Raw genomic sequence first — 20019 nt, forward strand, 5'->3', positions numbered from 1 at the left:
TTTTGGCAACGGTTAATAAAACACCAATTACGCTTAAACCAAGAATTTATTTTTCAAATTACTCTACATTAGAAATGAGTATATTACCATTATCAATTAAATTATCAATATTCTAAAGTATTTAAAAATTACTGACGGGCAGCACTAAGTCTTTTTCCACGTCGGCCTCGACAAACGCCGGCGGCGACTCCGCTTTGATGTGTCGGGAATAGTTGTAGGTGAAGAGTTTGGCCGCTATGAACCCGCCGGAGCCTCGGGTCCCTCGGTGGATAATACCGGCCCCACTTATTAGTGCTGAACCTGGGGAAGGACGAAATCATAATTTAAAAAAACCGGCCAAGCGTGAGTCAGACTCGCGCACTGAGGGTTCCGTACTGGGGTATTTTTTCCAACATTTTGGACGATAAACCACAAATTCGCGGTTTTCAGATTTATTCCTGTACTTGTGCTATAAGACCTACCTACCTACCAAATATCAAGATATCATTGCTCATACGCATGGCTAAGGTTTTGAATACTCTTCTGTGTTTCTACCAACTACAATCCGGGTATCTTTAAAACAAGAGTGAAAAGGCATCTTCTAGGTAAACTCGTCCCATCTTAGGCCACATCATCACTTTTCATCAGGTGTGATTGTGGTCAAGCGCTTGCCTTTAATGAATATGAAAATCTTCGTCTCCTCGAGAACTAATCACGGTATTCATTACAATAGTATATTTTTTTAAAGTTTATTTGAATACCTATTCTATTCTATTTCATCATGCAGTTGACATACCTTTCATAGGCTCAAGTGGTTGAATGTCGACAAACGGTACGGTGCTCTGCGCCGCATCAGCCTCGAAATCACTGTGAGTGAACTCTAAGTACTGGTCGTGCTTGGAGTCCACGGGCAGCGGCGTCGCGCTGCGCGTCGGTATGTCCGGCCTGAATAGCTCCAATCGGGACCTGGAATACGAGTGTCGAAATTACCAAAAACCGGCCAAGTGCGAGTCAGACTCGCGCATTGAGGGTTCACTCGGGTATTTTTTCCGATATTAAAACTGTTATGCATAAGAATAAATAAAAAATTGTTTTACAATGTGAATGTGTTAGGTTAGGTTAGGTAAGATACCCCACTTTGTATAGTTATCTTACTTTGAATTTCAACACACATTTTAATTTTTTTTTTTAGTGATGTAACCACAAATTCGCAGTTTTCTGATTTTTTCCTTTATTTGTGCTATGAGATTTACCTACCTGTCACATGTTTCTAGGTCAACGAGAATATAGGTTTTCTTAACAGACACGACAGACAGACAACAAAGTGATCCTATAACGGTTCCGTTTTTCCTTTTGAGGTACGGAACCCTAATTAATAGTCTTTAAGCTTACCGTGGAACTTCAGCACCCTCTGTGTTGTCATTACTGATCCATTGACTCCTGGCAGGTGACAGTCGTCCTGTCGTGTAATTGAAAGGCGTTGATCTAATCTCGAAGTGCAGATGGGCACCTATCATACGGAATCTGGAAATATAATGATATATTTTGAAGAAATAATTTAGGTATAGAATTATCTGAAAGATTGTTAAATGGCGGAGTTCTCAAAAAAGGCTTGACCAGCAGTAGTATAAATTTTTAAAAAGTAAAAGATGTATAAAGGTAAGAGAATGCTAAAAACTCTCACCTGACGCCAGTTAAGATGTATCCAGTAGGAGAATCGAGTTCATCCAAATCAATAGCTCTTTTCTCGTAAGACATCGTGTGGTAGTCAATTCCGTCCCTTATACCAGAATCTGTGATATCGAACTTCTGTAACGGCACCCAGCTTCCAGGAGTGATCGATCCTCTCTCGCCCAAAGTACCTTCGCTTATCTGGAGGTGGAACACCCTGCCGTGCTTCACAAGTCTTAAACCAGTCACTACCCTGGAAGTAGAAATGTTAGTTATAATAAAAGCATTGATATACGTTTGGTTATTACGAAAATGGACACCCGCACACCCCATGCTATTATATTAGAACGGGAAGCTGCTATTTTACATATTATGTCCGAAAGAGACAAAGCTAATTACAAAGGAGCGCATAAATAAAGAGGTTCTGCAGTTATGGCCAACACTTTTAAAGTCGTACAGCACCCAGCTAGTCATTCAAGAGTAGACTTTAAGTCGTATTCCGAAGATACATTTATCAATGACAAGAATACATATAACACGTAGTTCATTGATAAATCTATTAAATGGTGCGTACACATCGGCCCGCGTTCTTTGGTCTACACTTTGTGAATGCCCACGGACTCATATTACAGTGCCCGGCAAACGACTTGAATGTAGAGGTGTAGTGAGAGAAAGTTGGCGAATCCGGGAAGCGAAAGTCGACGTATAAACCAATCGCGTGCACCCGCGCCTACTGATCAACCAATCGCGTGCACCCACCATTCGCCAACCAATCGCGTCAATGCTCAAGTTGTTTGTCAGGCACTGTAAGCGTAATTACTGAAGGCTTCAGAGCGTTAGGTGTTAAACACATAATCCCATCGTTGACGTTCGTTAGACCAATGTTCACGCACCATATAGAATGACCATGACAGGTGTGCCAAGTCAGTGATGGCCATTATTCCCAAAAGCTTTTGGCGTGTAGTATTTTCTAGTGCACCCAAGAGATGATTTTGATCCCGGTATTAGATAAATTACTTGTTGTTGTCAAAATCAGCGTTCGCTTCGCGCAAGCTGAAAGTGCGTTCGGACGATCCGATATCGTCTTCGCAAAGACACATGCAGTAAGAGCAGTGGAGGAGGTTCCACTTCCACCAGGAGTCGACCTTTGGAGGAAAAAAATGATTTTGAAAAACACAAAAAAATGGAAATAATTTATACTGGGCCAAGTCTTTGTACACTATTTCAAAGATTTGTATTAGTGTTCAAACCTAATTCAAATAACCCATAACTATCTGAAAATAAGTCTGTAAAAAATATTTTAGCGAGAAAACGACGCTAAAATGTAGAAACTTTGATTTGTATCATCCACTATTCCTGTAGATAGTGTAAATGGCCCTCGTACACATATGAAACGTGTCTTGCAAACAATTGGACAAACAAGAAAACTCTAAAAATATGTGCGGGTGTCCCAAATTCCAAGGGACTAACTTGTTGTTCTTAACGTCAGACGTGGCGTCCCAAAGACTGAAATAACGGTGGGACTCAGGACCAGGTTCGTCGCAGAGGCACATGCAATAGGAGCAGTGCCAGAACAACCAACGCCACCAGGAGTCCACCTGGAGAGAGTATTATTAGAGAATTGGTGCTAAAACATAACCTAAACCTAAACGGTTGGCCAATATGATTTTTTCCTCAATCTTTCCTGCGCAAAAATAACTGCAGGGTTTAAATAAAATCACAAGATTTCTTGGTCTATAATATGATAACCACGTAATTTATCCAGTAGGCATAGAGATTTCTTCTATGGTCCTACAAAATTTCTCTAAATGTTCCTGGCAAAATTAAGTGTTGCGGAATCAACTAGATTTCAACATGGGGTTATTCCAGCACCGAATCGACAAATTCTTGAAAAGCCGGCAACGCATTGACGGTTCCTCTAGTGCTGCAAATGTTCATGGGCAGCGGTAATCACTTAACATCAGGTGACCCGCCTGCTCGTTTGCTCGCTATTTTTATTTAAAAAAACATATTTTACTTATGCCATATGACTTGTGAGTGATAATCATAGACTTGATTCATTACCACGCAGTTTCTGTGGTTGATCTACTAACCTCATTTCACGACCTTAGTTGAGATAAACCAACTAGCGGTAATAAGATTTACTTGATGAGTTACTAATAAATTATTCTATACTTAAGTAGAATATTGTTTGTAAATAGTTACGACTATTGTTTTGACGTTCTGATTTCATAGTCTCATACTACTTCCATACCATGATCGCATTATTAAACTACTAGATGATGGCCGCTATTTCGTCCGCGTGGATTTAGGGTTTTCAAAAATCCTGTGGGAACTCTTTGATTTTCCGGGATAAAATAAGTATCCTATGTGGGTCTGCAGGATGCAAATTATTTGTGAACCAATTAGACGATGCCTGCAACTTCGGTTTCGGTTTAGGATTTGATCAGGTCCGGTTTTGGTTTAGGATGCCCGCGAGTTAGGTTTTTCAAAAATCCCGTAGAAACTATTCGATTTTCCGGAAACAAAAGTAGCATAAGTCGTTCTACGGGATGCAAGCTGGTTATCTGTACCAAATTTTGTGAAAAACGGTTACACTATGGCACAGTTCTCGACAGTTAGGGAACTTTGAACAAAACATCTCTGGCAGGCGTCAAATGTTCCTTATTTTGTCGCTAGGGCGCCTTTGAATCGCCTAATTTTCTTTGATTTCACGTCACCCATACCTACTTATCCTTATAGCCGTATCAAACTGAGAGTTCCCTCACTCTAGTTCACTCTGACGATGGGCCGTGAAAAACAAGCAGACAGATTTTTTATATTAGTATAGGTTAGTTTTTACCTTTGTCGTCCCTCGTGGGCAGCTGCCAGGTTTTCCTAATGTCCTGCCGTTTTCATACTCGATCCATTCGTACCGCCGATTGCTGTTTTTCCCCTGTAATTATAATAAGTTACACTTAAGAATTTCATTACGCTAAACTTGTTTTGTTATCACGCCGTCTAAACCTGCTTTTTAAACGGTTCAAGATTAAAATTCACGATTTTAAAATTACTTACGGGTAAATTAGTGACTACACGCAAATATTTGTTTCTCCGATTACAGTTCGGCCTTCATCAAAAGGCAATGTTTATTTCACACTAAATAACTCAAAATTTAAAATACCCCCGACACAAAAACCTCTATAAGAAAACTAGAAAAGAGCTGATAACTTTCAAACGGCTGAGCCGATTTTCTTGGATTATAGCTAAGAACACTCGATCAAGCCACCTTTCAAACATAAAAACTAAATTAAAATCGTTTCATTAGTTTAGGAGCTACGATGCCACAGACAGATACACAGATACACACGTCAAACTTAAAACACCCCGCTTTTTGGGTCGGGGGGTTAATAAAATTGAAGTAATCGTTGTGGACTCATTAAAAATAAAAAAATAAAAGGGGTGACTTACCGCTCGACAGACCCACATGTCAGAGTCAATATAGTTGCAGTCTATGATCCTTCCCTTGCAAACCGCCTGTTGCGCGCAGAACTGTTCTTTGAAGCAAGTGTGGTGCTCGGCTAGAGTGTAGTACGCGCAATTCTCCCTGCAGGTGTTGTCCGAGTTCATGTCCACCTCGTTCTCTATGTATCCTTGTAGTAATCTGGTCACTTCTTCATATGTTTCACCTGGAATTAGCAGAAAGGGATGATGTTCAATGTATGAAGGCCAATGAAAAATTTCAGGCTGCAACTCGCTTTTGCATTCCCCACACATCCGCACGTCACCCACGCTCGCCCGCATCGGGTTATCACGGTGAATGTCCGGGTGTTCGGGTCGTTCCCTCCTCGATTGCCATTTCAACCTGTCGCGATTGTGATTCTGCACTTAAATGTCAGAATGCAGCAGGTTTTTGAAGAACCCTTTTCACCTTTATATCAAGGTTTCTTTTACAATAATCTTTTTATTGTTGGATTTTACAGAGCAACAATTTCACATTAGCTTATCTTCCTCTAACAAATTTTGTATATCCGTGTCTAAACAAGAACCTTACGACACAAAGATTATTCCCCGAGGAATCATGCTTGGCCCACAATTGAATTTGTTTAGCTTTATCAAGATTCAAGAACTAGGGATTCAAAGTTGATCTCTAACATGCCTTGTATAACTTTATAATTCACCTAGTTTATGCTGTGGAGGGTCGCATCTATACAAGTCTCTTCTTGCCATAGCCAACGCGGCTCTTGCAGCGGCCGCTGTCCTCGACGTCCTCTCCCCATACCTTTGCCTCGTCAAACTTGCTTCTTGTGTGAAGTTGCCTGGAATAATTAACATATTGTTTTAGTTAAAACTAGCTATGCCCATGCCTTCATCAGCGTGGACTACACAAATTTCAAACCCCTATTTTACTCTTAAGGGTTGAATTTTCAAAAATCCTTACTTAGCAGATGTCACTTTTCCTTTTTGATATAATATATATTTAGATTATTGTGGTTTCAGGGGGCCTACTAAGTACTTGCTTGTCTCTGATATGTGTTAAAATTGAGTTATCGAACGAACAAGATACACAGAATATTGCTCACACAAAAAGTATTAAAAGCGTTTGATGAATCTCATGCAACCATCGCAATATTACCTACTGGATGACCTTATTTTCTATCGACAAAAAATTTCAGTTTTATCAACAGTGCATACCACAAATTCTACTAATAACAACAAATATAGTGTTTGAGAATTTACTGATAAAAGCACATGGATGCGGGTAAAGTTTTTTTTTTTGCAAGAATTCTGCGGTTTTTCTACGTAAATTCAGATTAAGTTCTCAGTAAATGGTTTTATCATTTTAGTTTTTTCTCTCTTTTAATTTGTTCAACCGCGTTATCTACTAGTTTGAATTCCTATAAATTCTAGTTATGTTAATTCATTGTTCTGTCAGTTTTTATCCTGTTTATTCTGCTCATTTACAATTGTTTATGGCTAGAGGATATGGACTTGTTAGTGCATCCGTTTCTATAATGTTGGGTATAGGTTTAGCTAAGACTGGTTAGGGCTATTTAGAAGGCAATGCCACTTGTAACATTATATATTATCTTATAAAGTTATAATGTAACATTGATTTTTCTTATTCTACTACTAATCCGCGATGCCTATGACTTCGTCCGCATGGAATTAGGCTTTTAAAAATCGCATGAGAACTCTTTGATTTCCCGGGATAAAAGTAGCCTATGACACTACAGGTCACTTTAGGTCTATATTCATGCAAAAAAATCACATCAATCCGTTGCGGCATGATTGAAGCACAAACCAAACAAAAACCGAGAAAAAACACACTTTCTCATTTATAATATTAGAAATAAGCTTTCTGAGAATTTCTTTCTAATTCATATCATAAGACGTAACTTAGTACTACAGAAATAAAATTTATTTCTGTAGTAATACTACATTTTATTTAAGAATAAAATACAGAGTATAGCAATCAATAGACATGGTTTGAAACCAGCTTCACTGTATTATTATTGTAATAATTATCATGCTTGTAATTGCATATTATTATTTAATAGAAGGTTGTGGTTTTACCTAGATAATTTGACTTTGTTTATTCGTCTTTGTTAAAAATGCCCTGTCTATTTACATTAAAGTTAATGGATTAAGTAAAATTATGAATAATTAGCATACGCAGCTGAATCGATAGTACCTAGTAGCTATTGCCTCACTGACAACAATTTTTTGCTGCCTACTTCTGAGTAATACTGATTACAACACAATGTGGGTATGAATTATTATCTATTAATTGCAGGCTGACATCGTTAAATAAATCGGTAGCTATGTACCTACTTCTTGAACAACAATGGAGTTACATTTTATTAGGCTCGATCGCCTTTCAAAATCGGGATACATCAAAGAGTTATCTGGTGAATTTTATATGACAAAGTTTTATTGACTCAAAAACTTATGACAACATGAGTCTATGGGTAAGTTTTGGAGTAAAGAAAACTTGTCAATGAAAGTGGACTGGTAAACTGAAGTTTTTTGGATGGTCTATGGGAAACGTCATTTTCCCAAACATTGAAAATTCTTGCTTTCATACAAAAATTTACACTTGAGGATCCAATCCACTAAAGTACATTTCAAGGTCGCCGCACTTAACTGTAATCCTCCTTATACAATAAGTACCTGTCTTATGACGTCTGCTGTATGGACGAAATGAGTCCAATTCTATTGTACACAATTTATAAACTATAATGGATAGGTCTATATCAATTGCTTTCACAGACTATTTAACCCTCGGTTATTGGTTTAATATACTTTTCCGCAGGGAGCATTATGAAAGAGAACCTGTCATTTTAGTTTAGAGATTTTGTACAACAGCCATAGTGGCTAATTCATACACAATCTCTGAACTAAACTAAATTGTCAGATCCAAATATTGAGTGCTATCCTTTTCCGCAGGAAGCACTATGAAAGAGATAACAATACATTTAGACCTGTCATTTTATTTTTAAACCCTGACCCAAAGAGAGGGGTGTTATAAGTTTGACGTGTGTATCTTGTGTACCTGATTGTGGCATCGTAGCTCCTAAACTAATGAACCGATTTTAATTTAGTTTTTTTTTGTTTGAAAGGTGGCTTTGATCGAGAGTGTTCTTAGCTATAATCCAAGAAAATCGGTTCAGGCGTTTATGATTTTGTACAAAAGAATTAGCCTCAATATCCTCTTTAACTTTTAAGATGATTTTGTTTATTCAGGGCTATGCATATTTTTCGGTTACCTTTGCCATATATCCTGAGCAGCATCCACGAGAATTGCATCATGGCGTATCCCTTGATCTCGGTGAGCGATATCGTGTTGTACATGTCATAGATGAGCTGATGAGGTGACAGCTGCAGCTCGCAAAGGTCTGGATGCTCCTCCTGGAAACCGTATTAGTAGAATTTAAAGCCATGTCCTTGAAGTATATTGTTTCATTGATATAACATTATTGTCCCTTGAAGTTGTTTGATAGTTCTTTGCAGTAGAACTGCTTTCCGAATCGGTGGTAGTCTTGACTTGGCATACTAATAAAAGCCTAAAAAAATAAAGGTTACTCTGTGGAATTTGAATTAAAGGGCATTATTAATTTAGACTCTGAATGAGTGGGACCTTGAGTTAGATCCTAAATAAGGAGCTGTTTCATAACATGACATACTGCACAATTATATAACATAATATCTACGCAGTTAGCAGGATTTAAAAGCATGAAATCCAATTCTTTTGCCTTGAGTCATTAAGTTTTTGCTGTTCCAATGTTCCACATTTTATATGGGTTTTTGTATTTAGGTCATACTCTTCTCTTAATATGAAGTGATTTGTTTTAGCTCTGCCAATTTATTTCTCTATAGGATTTAAATTTTCTATAGGATTGCCTCCTCATTGACTATATTTTTATCTTAACTCTATTTATGTTACCAAATTCTGTCTCAGTATTTTTATGAGATAAAATACTAAAGAACTATCACTTAATTACTTTCATAACATGTTATTCCTGGTTTTTACTTTGTCCCCGATTTATAAGAGACGTGTTATGTAAACATAGCTTCATTAATGTATTCAATTTAATTTCCGTTTCAAAACAATCCACCTTGACTGTTGATTATGATAACTTATTATTTAGTCAATAATATTATGAGTCTTTTTAACCGTATCATTGATTTCGCCAAATAGTCCCTTCTTATTAAAGACATGTAACATAATATTATGCATTATTCCAATTCTGAAGTGTTTGTACAAAAGATTATCGCTATTTTGTATTTTAAAAAATAAGTTTGTGAATGTTGTAATAAACAATAACAATTGTTAATCACGTCAAAAGGAAGTTACTTTTGCAAGCGGCCTGCTTTAATACCGTTGACTCAGCTATAGCATTTAGTTGGCTTCGCAATGATTCAAGAATGTTTTGCTGTGTAAGATGGATTACTTATAAGGCTGCAAATTGTGATGTCGTGTTCATGATACTTTAAACACGTATGTTCAACTGATGCACCTTTGTTTATTTTTGTACTTGCTTTTATCGGGGACTTCGCGTGGATTATAATAATTTTCGATTCTTTCTGTTTTCGAATCGAAGCGAACTAAAAATTCTTACAATATAAACACATGAGTTGATATGAGATCAGAACTATCTCCTCTTCTTTAATTATGTGATGTCAGACTCCAGAATACGAGCTAACTCTGTCCATAATTATCGAGATCAGATAGATAGATAGATATAAACACTTTATTGCACACAAAAACACATGTAAAGGATCAGTTTAGTTGTTTGGTATTTAAAGGTTGCACTTTTTCTCACGTGTAGTGATTAGCGATTTTGTTTGCGTGGAATTTAAGTTTTCTTTATAAGCTCTGTCTATTGCTTTTATAAGGGACACTATTTTTTATGATGTTTCGCATGTGTAAGCCGCGAAGTTCGCGTATTTACTTATGTAATGTAGTCTTATAATACTTTACTTGTTTTCTTAGTATGTAACTTATTTTTTCTAAAGTAAAGTAGCTTATATCCATCTCCAGAAATCTCTATCGCTGTGCCTAATGTAGGTTCAGTGATTTAGCCTTGAATAATATTATGACAAACAGGCGGATGCACTGACGGTTATTATATAGTGCAGATAATATTTGTTTTACTGTTATATTAATGTATTTGCAACTGACGTGATGTTTACATTATTATAGTTAGGTATATGAACTATATTTCTACGCAAAATAAATTGAACTTTAGATACCTACCTACGATTACAAACAGTTTGATGAAAACAATTCTAGGTCATTATTAAATGGTAGTCGAGTAATGACTTGCAATAGTTTTGCGGTAAACATTGTAAATGGACTAATCTGTTTAACTCTACTAAAATAGAGGTTTCTAACACGTTGCGTAGTGTTTAATGTAATATTATGTACTTTGAGATTTCTAAGATTTGAATGATTTTTCTTACTTTAGTCAGTGGTAACTCTCGACATCGTCTTACAGTAATAATTTTATTATTATTAACAATAATTTCATTATCTTTCGAGTTAGGATTTGATTAGTTTATGACTAGCAACTTTAAGATTTGAATTGAATTTTGTTTTATCTTAGTTAAAATTATCCTCAATGTCGCTTTAGGTACGTTGAATTGATCCCCAGTGAGAACGGGTCTCAGGGTTGGGCCATTTGGGTTCTAAAAAATATTCTGTATGTTCTACACCACAAAAATCGTTTTTTGTTGGATACTGGCCAATAAAACGGGAACATTTTTGCTAAATATTAAACACAACTTGATTAATAATACTGGGTCAGTGACATCCATCCAAACATGGCCTGCAGTAGGTAAAGCCGTATAACGCTGCTTCGTTCCGCCTTTGTTGCGATACTTTCCGATGTCCTTAACCGTTACTGAATGCAATACAGACGTTTCTAAACCTTAGTATTCTACTGGTGTTAACTGTGCTATTTGTATTTTATTTTTAAAAGCAAAAATGCTTATAGCAGCAGAACTCTAGCATTAGACTTTTTTAATCAAATTTATTTATTGGGATTTGGGCACAGAGTGAACACGTCACTCCTGTAGAATCTAAACCATATATACAAAAATACGTTGCCAGCTACTATACTGAAATTGCACTTACTGACACTGCTATAAGGGGCAAAAAATGTTAAAGTACACCTTTTTATCAGGAGCCTCCGGTAAATTCAACTGATAACCAAAATTGCGACCATTGCGACTTTTAAATTGTAAAGTTTTTAGCGGGGAAAGTTAATGAACCGCCTTCAGAATTACACACTTAAGTTAGGTACATATATTATTACCTATTCCTTGAATTCTATGGATTTCATGAGACTCAATCTAAGGGCAGTCACAATGTGCATTGAAAACAAAAGTCGTATTTTTGCATGGTACCTACTTCCTTCAATATTTCAGGACTTCAGAAGCATGCAAAAACTCGCAAAAACACACTCGCAAGAGACTTGTTGGTTTGTTTACCTGTAGCATCGCACGGAACATATCCCCATGTTCAAGCAAATCGTGGATCTTTCTCACAGCTTGCGCGACTGAAGCCTTAGGGTCCATTAAAACCCCCTCGGCTAAGTCCAACCATTCCCGCACCGGTGCAGGTACCGAACCAGGCACCGCTTGGCGTTTGGCGAACTCCACAAAGTTTTTGTAATACCCATCGATGATTTGGGACTTCTCCACAAGTTTGAGCCACAACCAGGTGTCGAAAGGCGGTCGTGGGGGTCTGGGCACGGATTCTATTTGCTCGTCGAACTTTACAAAGGCCTTTGTTAGCTCGACGTCCCCGCCGAGGCCTCCTGTACTCCACTCGGGATTGGTGACGTTCTTCCAGAGTTTATCCTCTAGGTCGTAGAACTTGTTGCGTATATTGTCGACGGAGGTAGGGTCGCCTGCGCGGGCGACCGCGAGCAGCGCGAGGAGCGCCGCGTATTTCATAACGCGTGTTATTGTAAAAGTGAAACGATTCGCGTCGCGACCGGAGGCGCACTGACTGCCGCGCGCAGCGGAGGGGACAGCCGGTCCGTGATCCGTCGAACGTGGCCCCACTAGTGCTGACTAACTATTATATCGATAAAGACAAGTTTGTATTTTATCAACTCTTTAGCAACTGCATATACCTTGCAACTCCCAAATAAATTAGCGGCCGTCTTTGGCACGTAAAGTCGCCGGGCTTGTGCCTGATTTCTCTGTGGTCGCATCGGATTGCTGTTCCATCGGAGTCACACTATAATATCTCACGTAGTTATTTATCTCCGCTGAGATTTCGTTCAGGAGTACATTATTATTATTTATAACGTATCATATAATAAATCATCAAGTCGACTCGATTGGTCGATATAATTATTGTTTGCATCTTGGAAGTGGGAATGTATCATTCAGCAGCCGCTTTTTCGCAAGCTAGACTGTTAGTAAGTCGGCGAACTTACTCGTAGCAACCGATTTTAATACCTAACAATGATTAACTAGGTTGAATAATGTCGGCATCCAACTTATTGGAACGTCTATAGATGCCATTATGCACTTAATGTCATGAATAAGTTCCTCGTTCGATCACCTTGCATAAATTGTAAACACCAATTCATTCGAGGAAAATTAGCCCGTTAGCCTTGTATCCATTACCGGTCGACTTTCACTTTAATTTATCACTACCGAGACAACATTACTAATCAACATTTATTTATTTAGACGGTATTTCTGTTAACTTATTAAAAGGCGCAAAGAGGAATACATAAGTTTTCCCGACGAATGTTTTAAAGAGATTAATTTAGTATATCTGTCTGAGAGTTCTTCTGTTCTCAGATTCAGATTTATTTATTTGCTTTCATGTACATTTACATTAATTGATGGTGGGTGTTTAAAGCTAAAAGCTAAATACATGAGACCCTGTCAGGGTATTGCAAATACAATTTTAGGTACAATAAAATGGTAAATATTAAAGTGGTAAATATTGGCTCAAAGGTGTGTGAAGTCTGCCAATTTACTGGGCCAGCGAACCGGACGATGACCTAATCCCCTCTCATTTGGCGTCTCGTGCTCAGTAGTGGACCGGCAAGAAGTTAGTCATGATGATGATTTAGTATGTTTGTTTTGTGTAAATAACGCGTGCATTTTTTGTAAAAAAAATACACCACTGTAGTTATTATTTTGTTATTTCGCATATTTGATATCTGCTTATTAACCTATACCTAATACCTTAATAAACCTATTCCTACCTATTCTTGCTAGGCGTTTAACTTTTTTCAAGAAACTGATGTTTCATCGATATCGATATTTATAGGCTTAAAGCTATGAAACAACACTACTGACCCGCATGTTGATATTGTTAGTGAAGCGCAATCTTTATTTGCTTCGCCCGTAGTTCTTATCTCCTCGTAACAAGAGTTTTATTGTACTGTGTATTCTCGGTATGGATTTGTTATGTTATTTTTATAGACCGAGAGTCCGTAGGTGATTGTGAGAAGGTATTTGTTATTAGTAGATATATGTTATTCCAGCTTTACTCACGTATTAGAAGGAGTAACCTACACTTATAATGTAAATCACTGACGATAGTTTAAACGCTAAGGTACCTATTTGTTCATTTAATTAGTCATCGTAGTTCTCTGTGTTATTAGTTGCTAGATTATGGTAAAGTCCAGTCAGCTCGTCTGTGATAGGTTCACAATTTTCGTATTTTAGTTAGAACTGACAGTTATATCTGGTCGCCTTGATCCTATGTCTTGCAAAACAATTATTCATTAATTTCATAAAACTGATGTTGTGAAGTTTAAACTTATCTTATACACTTTTTTGGCAACTTTAAAGGTTTGCCATCCGGCGGAAATGCTTGCCACTTTTTTATGTTCACTAAAATACCTACATTTTAAAATACTACTTATATCAATTTCAACTTTGGTCACTTAACTTTTTTCTTGCTCTTTAAAATATTGCATCTTGTGAATGCTGGCAATATTAATCAACAAAAAGAAGTAAAGCGAGAAAGATACCATACAAACTGCTTTGATCAAAAATCAAAAAAATACTATCCATAAACCACTAACCACAACTTTGATCAAGCACCTCCTCAAAATGTTCCACTTGCTCTCAGTCTGTCATTATTCGCCCGCTCGTGTGCTCTATCAGTTGATACATTCATTGCGCTTTGAATCAAACCAATTGATAATCTCTAGAATTGCCTCACAACTGTCAGCTTTTACAAGCACCTGCCCAAACTCTCCCACTCGCTCTCTGCCCGTCATTATTCGCCCGCTCGTATTCACCGTCAGCTGACACTGTCACCGACTCCCGCGCATTGGATCACGTTGTTTGTCGTTTTTATTACTCCAATTAATGTACAGGATCCCAAGCATAGCCGCCTTACAAACTCTCAGCTTTTACAAGCACCTACCCAAACTCTCCCACTGGCTCTCAGTCTATCGTTATTCGCCCGCTCGTATGCACTATCAGCTGACACCGTCACCGACTGCCGCGCATTGGATCACCCTGCTCATCGTCTTTATTACTCCAATCAATGTACAGGGTGCCCCTATTTCCGGTCACAGTTAAATTATATTGCCTTTTACGAGGCAGTTAACTTTTTTAAGACTGATGGTATTTTTATGTCGATTCTAATAGTAATTCTATTCTGTGTTATATCTCTGAGTTGTTCGAAAGAGATTAAAATAAAATTGAGTGGAGACTAAACTAATTTAATCATGAGATTCCATAGGATTCTTGTGATTAAATTAATTTTATTTGCTTCGAACGTTTGCATATTCTGTTGTACGCAATCCCTAAACTAAAATCATAGAGCTAAACGCGAGTGTTGCTATCCCTTTCATAATTCAATAATTCCCTGAGGAAAAGGATAGCACCAGATGTAGATTTGTCAATTTAGTTTAGTTCAGAGGTTGTGTACAACAGAGTAAGCCACTTTATCTGAAATTATATCTATGTTAACTCTTCGACTTTGTTTTTGTGGAATTTAAAGTTAAGTTTGATAAAGAAATAAAGTAATAACGAGGTGCCAAACATATGAGATCATAATTCATAAAGCAGTTAACGAATGGTTCTATTTAAATCTTTAATTTTTGTAAAATACAATTGCCGTATCACGGTAGGAAGTAGCAGTGATAGAATACACTTGAAAATACTTTGTATAAGCCTAAAATTCGTCTAATTAGAATAAAATAAATATAAATTAAAGAAAATCAGAGCCTCCTGTATGTTAAACACAGATGACGCGCGTTTTATGTCCAGTGTCATTCAACTAATTAGGGCTCATTAAGCAAAACAACATCTATATGTGAACATGTTTGCTCGTCCATTTGTCCAGTTCCTGGTATTCGATAGTGTACTCTTTCATTTATGGTAACAATCTGTTCTTGGAATTTTTCAAATGTTTGGATCAAACTCAGCTCCACAAAAAATACTAGGTACTTATATAATCTAATTTAATCTATACTTTGTGATATAGGCCCATAGCACCTTATGATAATGAACTTTCATTATTTTGAGGTAAGAAAATAAGTTTCACACCCCTAGATCAAAACTCTTTCAACTCAACAAATACTTTTTCAGAACCTAAAAAAACTGATTTTTTATAATCTATAAAAGATATTAATGTTGAGAAAAAGATTTGAAAAGAAATTACTTTGAATATTTTACTTTTCTACTTAGTTTTGTTAAATTAAGAATATCGTTAAGTTTTGATACATTGAAGACAAAGTACGCAAGCTATATTATTTATTATGTATTATATTATGATGCCCGCGACTTGGTCCGCGTGGACGTGAAAAATCCCGTGGCAATTTCCGGGATAAAAAGTTGCCTATGCCCGTGCCCGGGATCTAAGCTAACTCTGTACCTTTCATCAAAATCTGTTAAACTGTTGAACCGTGAAAAGCTAGCAGACAAACAGACAGACAGACACACTTTCGCATTTGTAATATTAGTATGATACAGACGGTACGCTCGTTGTTTTAAATTAAAGTTTCCTTTCACACGCACAGTTTTTGATTGTCGCTGATGAGATTGTTGTGTTTATTATTTGAACAACATTGTTTCGTGCCCACTGAAAGTTTCTTTAAACATACTACACTCAACAGTAAAAGTTTCGAATAATTATTATTTATTATCTACAGATAATAAATAATTATTTTAATCTTAGTTTAGTTAAATACATTTATCAAGTTTTTATTAAAAAATCTCGAGGTATATCCATATAATACTAAAAATGAAGAAGGTATGTACGTCGTAATCACTAATTAACTAAACATTGAATTAATATAACATAACGGATGTTAACTGTCTGATAATGCGTAAAGTGAGGTCGCTGCAGCCTTAACACACTATACTACCTACCTACTTATTATATTGTCAATATTTACAAAATACCTATATTCTGATCTAAGTGGATGGGCTGTGAAAAGGTAGTCAGACAAACAAACAGACAGACACATTTTTGCATATTTATAATATTAGTAGGTAAGTATAGTGAGGTTTCTAGAGTATAAGTAGGCCAAGTGTATTCTGCATGTGTGCATTGTGATTTATGAATAGTATCTTACTATCTGTGAGGTCATAGGTCAAGATTTGATGCGTTTATTCGTTTAGACATATCTATGTTTAGGCCGTATGTAAGTAATAAACTATGCATTATTAGTGACTAGCCGATTGCCAGCGACTTCACCCGCGTTGATTTAGGTGTTTTAAAAGTCTCGTGGGAATCCCTTGATTTTCCGAAACAAAAAATAGCCAATTCCGTCTATGAGTTGCAAGCTATCGCAAAATCGGTTAAGCGGATAGCCCGCGAAAAGGTCACATATACACAGACACACTTTCGCATTTATAATATAAGTAAGTACCTATGGATAACCATACATGATAAAGGAGCGTAACATAGTACCAACTATCTACCTCTACAAAATAGATTTAACATGCCCTTGGCTTTTTCACGGTCTAGGACTCAAAGTACCGTATTGGAACACACATTCGTTCTCCGCGTGTTCGCCATAGCGACGAGTCTTTCATTCAGTCACAACTCACATCACATCGTGAATGCGACGGGCAAACTCGATAGCAAAACATTATCTTTGAACAAAGTTGTTTGACCTCACCCACTATTAGTCATGCATTCAATGGCATGGGTCCAAGGGATTCAAATCGAGTGTGCCGCAATTCTTGATGTCAAAGTTGATCAATTTTAGTGAGGTACAAAGCTGGCTTTTTCAAAAACTTAGGATTTTTCAAAAACTTAAATCCATGCAGACGTCATCATCTAGTCTAGTCTTGAATAAGAACGTAAAATTGTTATTCTTGCTAAAATTTTCGCTTATAATAATTTAAATCTCATGTGTATGGAACCGGAAACGATCTCACACCCGGCGACTCAGACATCCAATGAGCTCAGTGAGTCACGTGCTGAACCGTTAATGCTCTTTGTGACGTCACATCGCAGGTCCTTACACTTGGCTCGATTGATTTGCATGTCTTTTTTGCAGTTATGTACCTAGCTATGTTTCTAATAGCATTGTAAGAATGTAGAAAATTGCTATCGTCATCATCTCAACTCATTCGTCGACCCTTTTCGAGACATATAGACAGAATGGTCTAGGTCATAGTCCACCACACTGGCCAAATGCGGATTGGCAGACTTCACACGGAGTACATTATGGAGAACTCTCAAGCGTGCAGGTATCTTCACGATGTTTTCCTTCACCGTTAAAGCAGGTATTTAAACGTACCTAGGTAGGTAGGACGTAGCACCTACATAACTTCGTGAAGTCACCCAAAAATAGATAAAATAATCAGTTTTCCCAAAGACAACCAATTAGTATTTCAGAACAGGGTAAATTGTTACTGGCACCTACCTGAATACTGACTGTAAAATCAAACTTTTTTAAATATACTTTTTTTTAAATTGTCATGAAGGTACTTTATACATGTTTGTTGAAACTTTGTAATAATAGTAGTTCTTTAGACGTATAATAAAGTTATTCAAATAAGTTACTTTACCTCATGAGGTGAATAAGCAATGATATCAAGCTTGCGATTCTGAGCGAAGTGCAAGAGGCGCTGACTCCAAAGACACTAAAGCCTGGCTTGATAAAGGAATGTTTTGTTTACCAAAGTCTGATGATAAACTGAGCAAACAAAGTATTGTGTCCCCATGTTTTTTCCTACTTTACGATACTAAACTAAACGATGGACGTGATGTTACACACTGTTGGTTTTCAATGTAAACCGCCAATTGTTGACATTTTTACCGGTTATCACCATTTTCTCACGTAGATTGCGTGTTTGTCATCGATTTACAACTTTTTTTTGTATAAACGAATATAGAAAAATAATCACTCAAATACAACCTGACGAGTAGATAAGTGTAAACAAAAACTTTACAAAACATAGGTACCTACCTACCTAATTGAACAAAAAAACTGCCGAAGTCATAGCTATTCTTTTAAAAACCATAAAGGACAAAGGGCGTAGGTGATGATAAATTAATAAGTATAGTTCGCGACAGGTCGAGATGGAAATCGGGGCGTCCCCGCCCTGCACACCCGCACAGCCTCCTATCCCGGGATAGCTCGGGTGATACCTCGATTGCCATCTCGACCTGTCGTGTACTATAGGTACCTAAACACATAAAGCATCAAACCTGCAAATCATCCAGCACCAAATTCAAAATGCCGCGTCCAAGCAAATGCTTATGCGGCGGCGCTATCAGCGCGTGAACTCGTTCCAGCAAACCCGGCAACGCGCCAGGGTCATGGGAGACACACCACTGCGCGAAATCCTCCAGCGTAGTCCTTTCCAACTCCTTCTGTAACCTCACATACTCCCTCATCTGTCGGTCAGCGGAGGCCACGCGGCTCAGCAAATCTGCCATCTCGTGTAATCTCAACTCTAATCTCGCTCCTCGACCAGTTTTCGCTAACAACATTGCCACAGCGCTATTCTTCTCAATCCCGAGCTCGAGGCGTTCTATCATCCGAGATATCCGATCCAGTTTCGCCAAAACTATCCTTTCCCTCCGCTTGATAACAGGGAGATCCACGCCTCCCGATATGTTTAACGGTTTGCCTAAAAGGTCCCATGAGTTCAGAACTTCCTCGCCTATTTCCTTGCCGAGTTTGATAACGTCGACCGCTTCGTCTATGAACGCGTGTGCGAAAGCTATTAGCAGAAGAAAGGTACACGCGCGAACGGTCATGGCGGCGGATGGACTCCCACTGAGATAATTCGTGTAAGGCCGCCTGGGTGGCCAGCTTTAAAACTTTCTTCTCCTTAGAAAAGGGGCAAAAATCCGTGAAGCAGAATATTATCTTAACTTGTGATGTAACTATATTTTTGCAAATTAAAGCCTTTTATTTTCTATTTTTAAGTCACATTTTATTTAAATATAGTTAAGTAAGTTTTACGACGTTCACGGACTTTCTTATCGCAATTCGCTCGCGAGTAAGAGCTGGAATTAGACGCAGAATGTTTTTAAGCTTACTTTTATTATGACTCATTAAAGTCCTGTTGTATGAGAGGCGTTAAAGTTACGTTAGCGGTTAGACTTTGACCGTCAAATAAAGCAACATGGGTTGCACATGTCGGAGTTTGCTAACTTTTGATTGGACCGATATTTTAGTCTATAATTATGGAGGTTAAAATTGTTTTGTGCAACCCACTTTGCTTTTTACTGTTTGTTTAAGTTTAACAGTAACGGTAACGTAACTTCATCCGCCTGCAATGCAACTGGACGTTAGTACTGTGCATTCCAGCATAACCAAGGCAACACTTTCACTTTCACTTCTACCACACACCCATCTACTACCTAAAACTTGAAATAAACACTAACTTATTGTAAAACCTCAATAATATTTTTTCTTATCA

At 37.5% G+C, this 20019-nt stretch overlaps 2 protein-coding genes across 5 annotated transcripts in view; one reads left to right on the forward strand and one right to left on the reverse strand.

Annotated features, from left to right (window-relative positions):
* LOC123872735 (E3 ubiquitin-protein ligase Ubr3) overlaps nt 1–20019 on the forward strand; it is a 60759-nt gene that overhangs the window by 22615 nt on the left and 18125 nt on the right. The gene's annotated exons all lie outside the window — the stretch shown is intronic.
* On the reverse strand, nt 30–19395 carry LOC123872741. Of its 3 annotated transcripts, none has more exons than XM_045917254.1 (10): nt 18797–19395; nt 8400–8541; nt 5811–5948; nt 5101–5318; nt 4493–4585; nt 2668–2795; nt 1664–1903; nt 1372–1503; nt 776–945; nt 30–300 (listed from the first exon to the last, which is right to left on the reverse strand). In XM_045917254.1, exons 1-10 carry the CDS (start codon nt 19349–19351, stop codon nt 122–124), a joined length of 1995 nt encoding a protein of 664 aa, XP_045773210.1. In that variant the 5' UTR covers nt 19352–19395; the 3' UTR covers nt 30–121. The 3 variants fall into 3 exon arrangements, with proteins under 3 accessions (XP_045773210.1, XP_045773209.1, XP_045773211.1); XM_045917253.1 differs by lacking the exon at nt 2668–2795 and adding an exon at nt 3121–3248 and having other exon boundaries at nt 18797–19388; XM_045917255.1 differs by lacking the exons at nt 2668–2795; nt 18797–19395 and adding exons at nt 3121–3248; nt 11626–12161.

Source organism: Maniola jurtina, chromosome 15 (genome assembly GCF_905333055.1).
Source record: "Maniola jurtina chromosome 15, ilManJurt1.1, whole genome shotgun sequence".
Lineage (NCBI taxonomy): Eukaryota > Metazoa > Arthropoda > Insecta > Lepidoptera > Nymphalidae > Maniola > Maniola jurtina.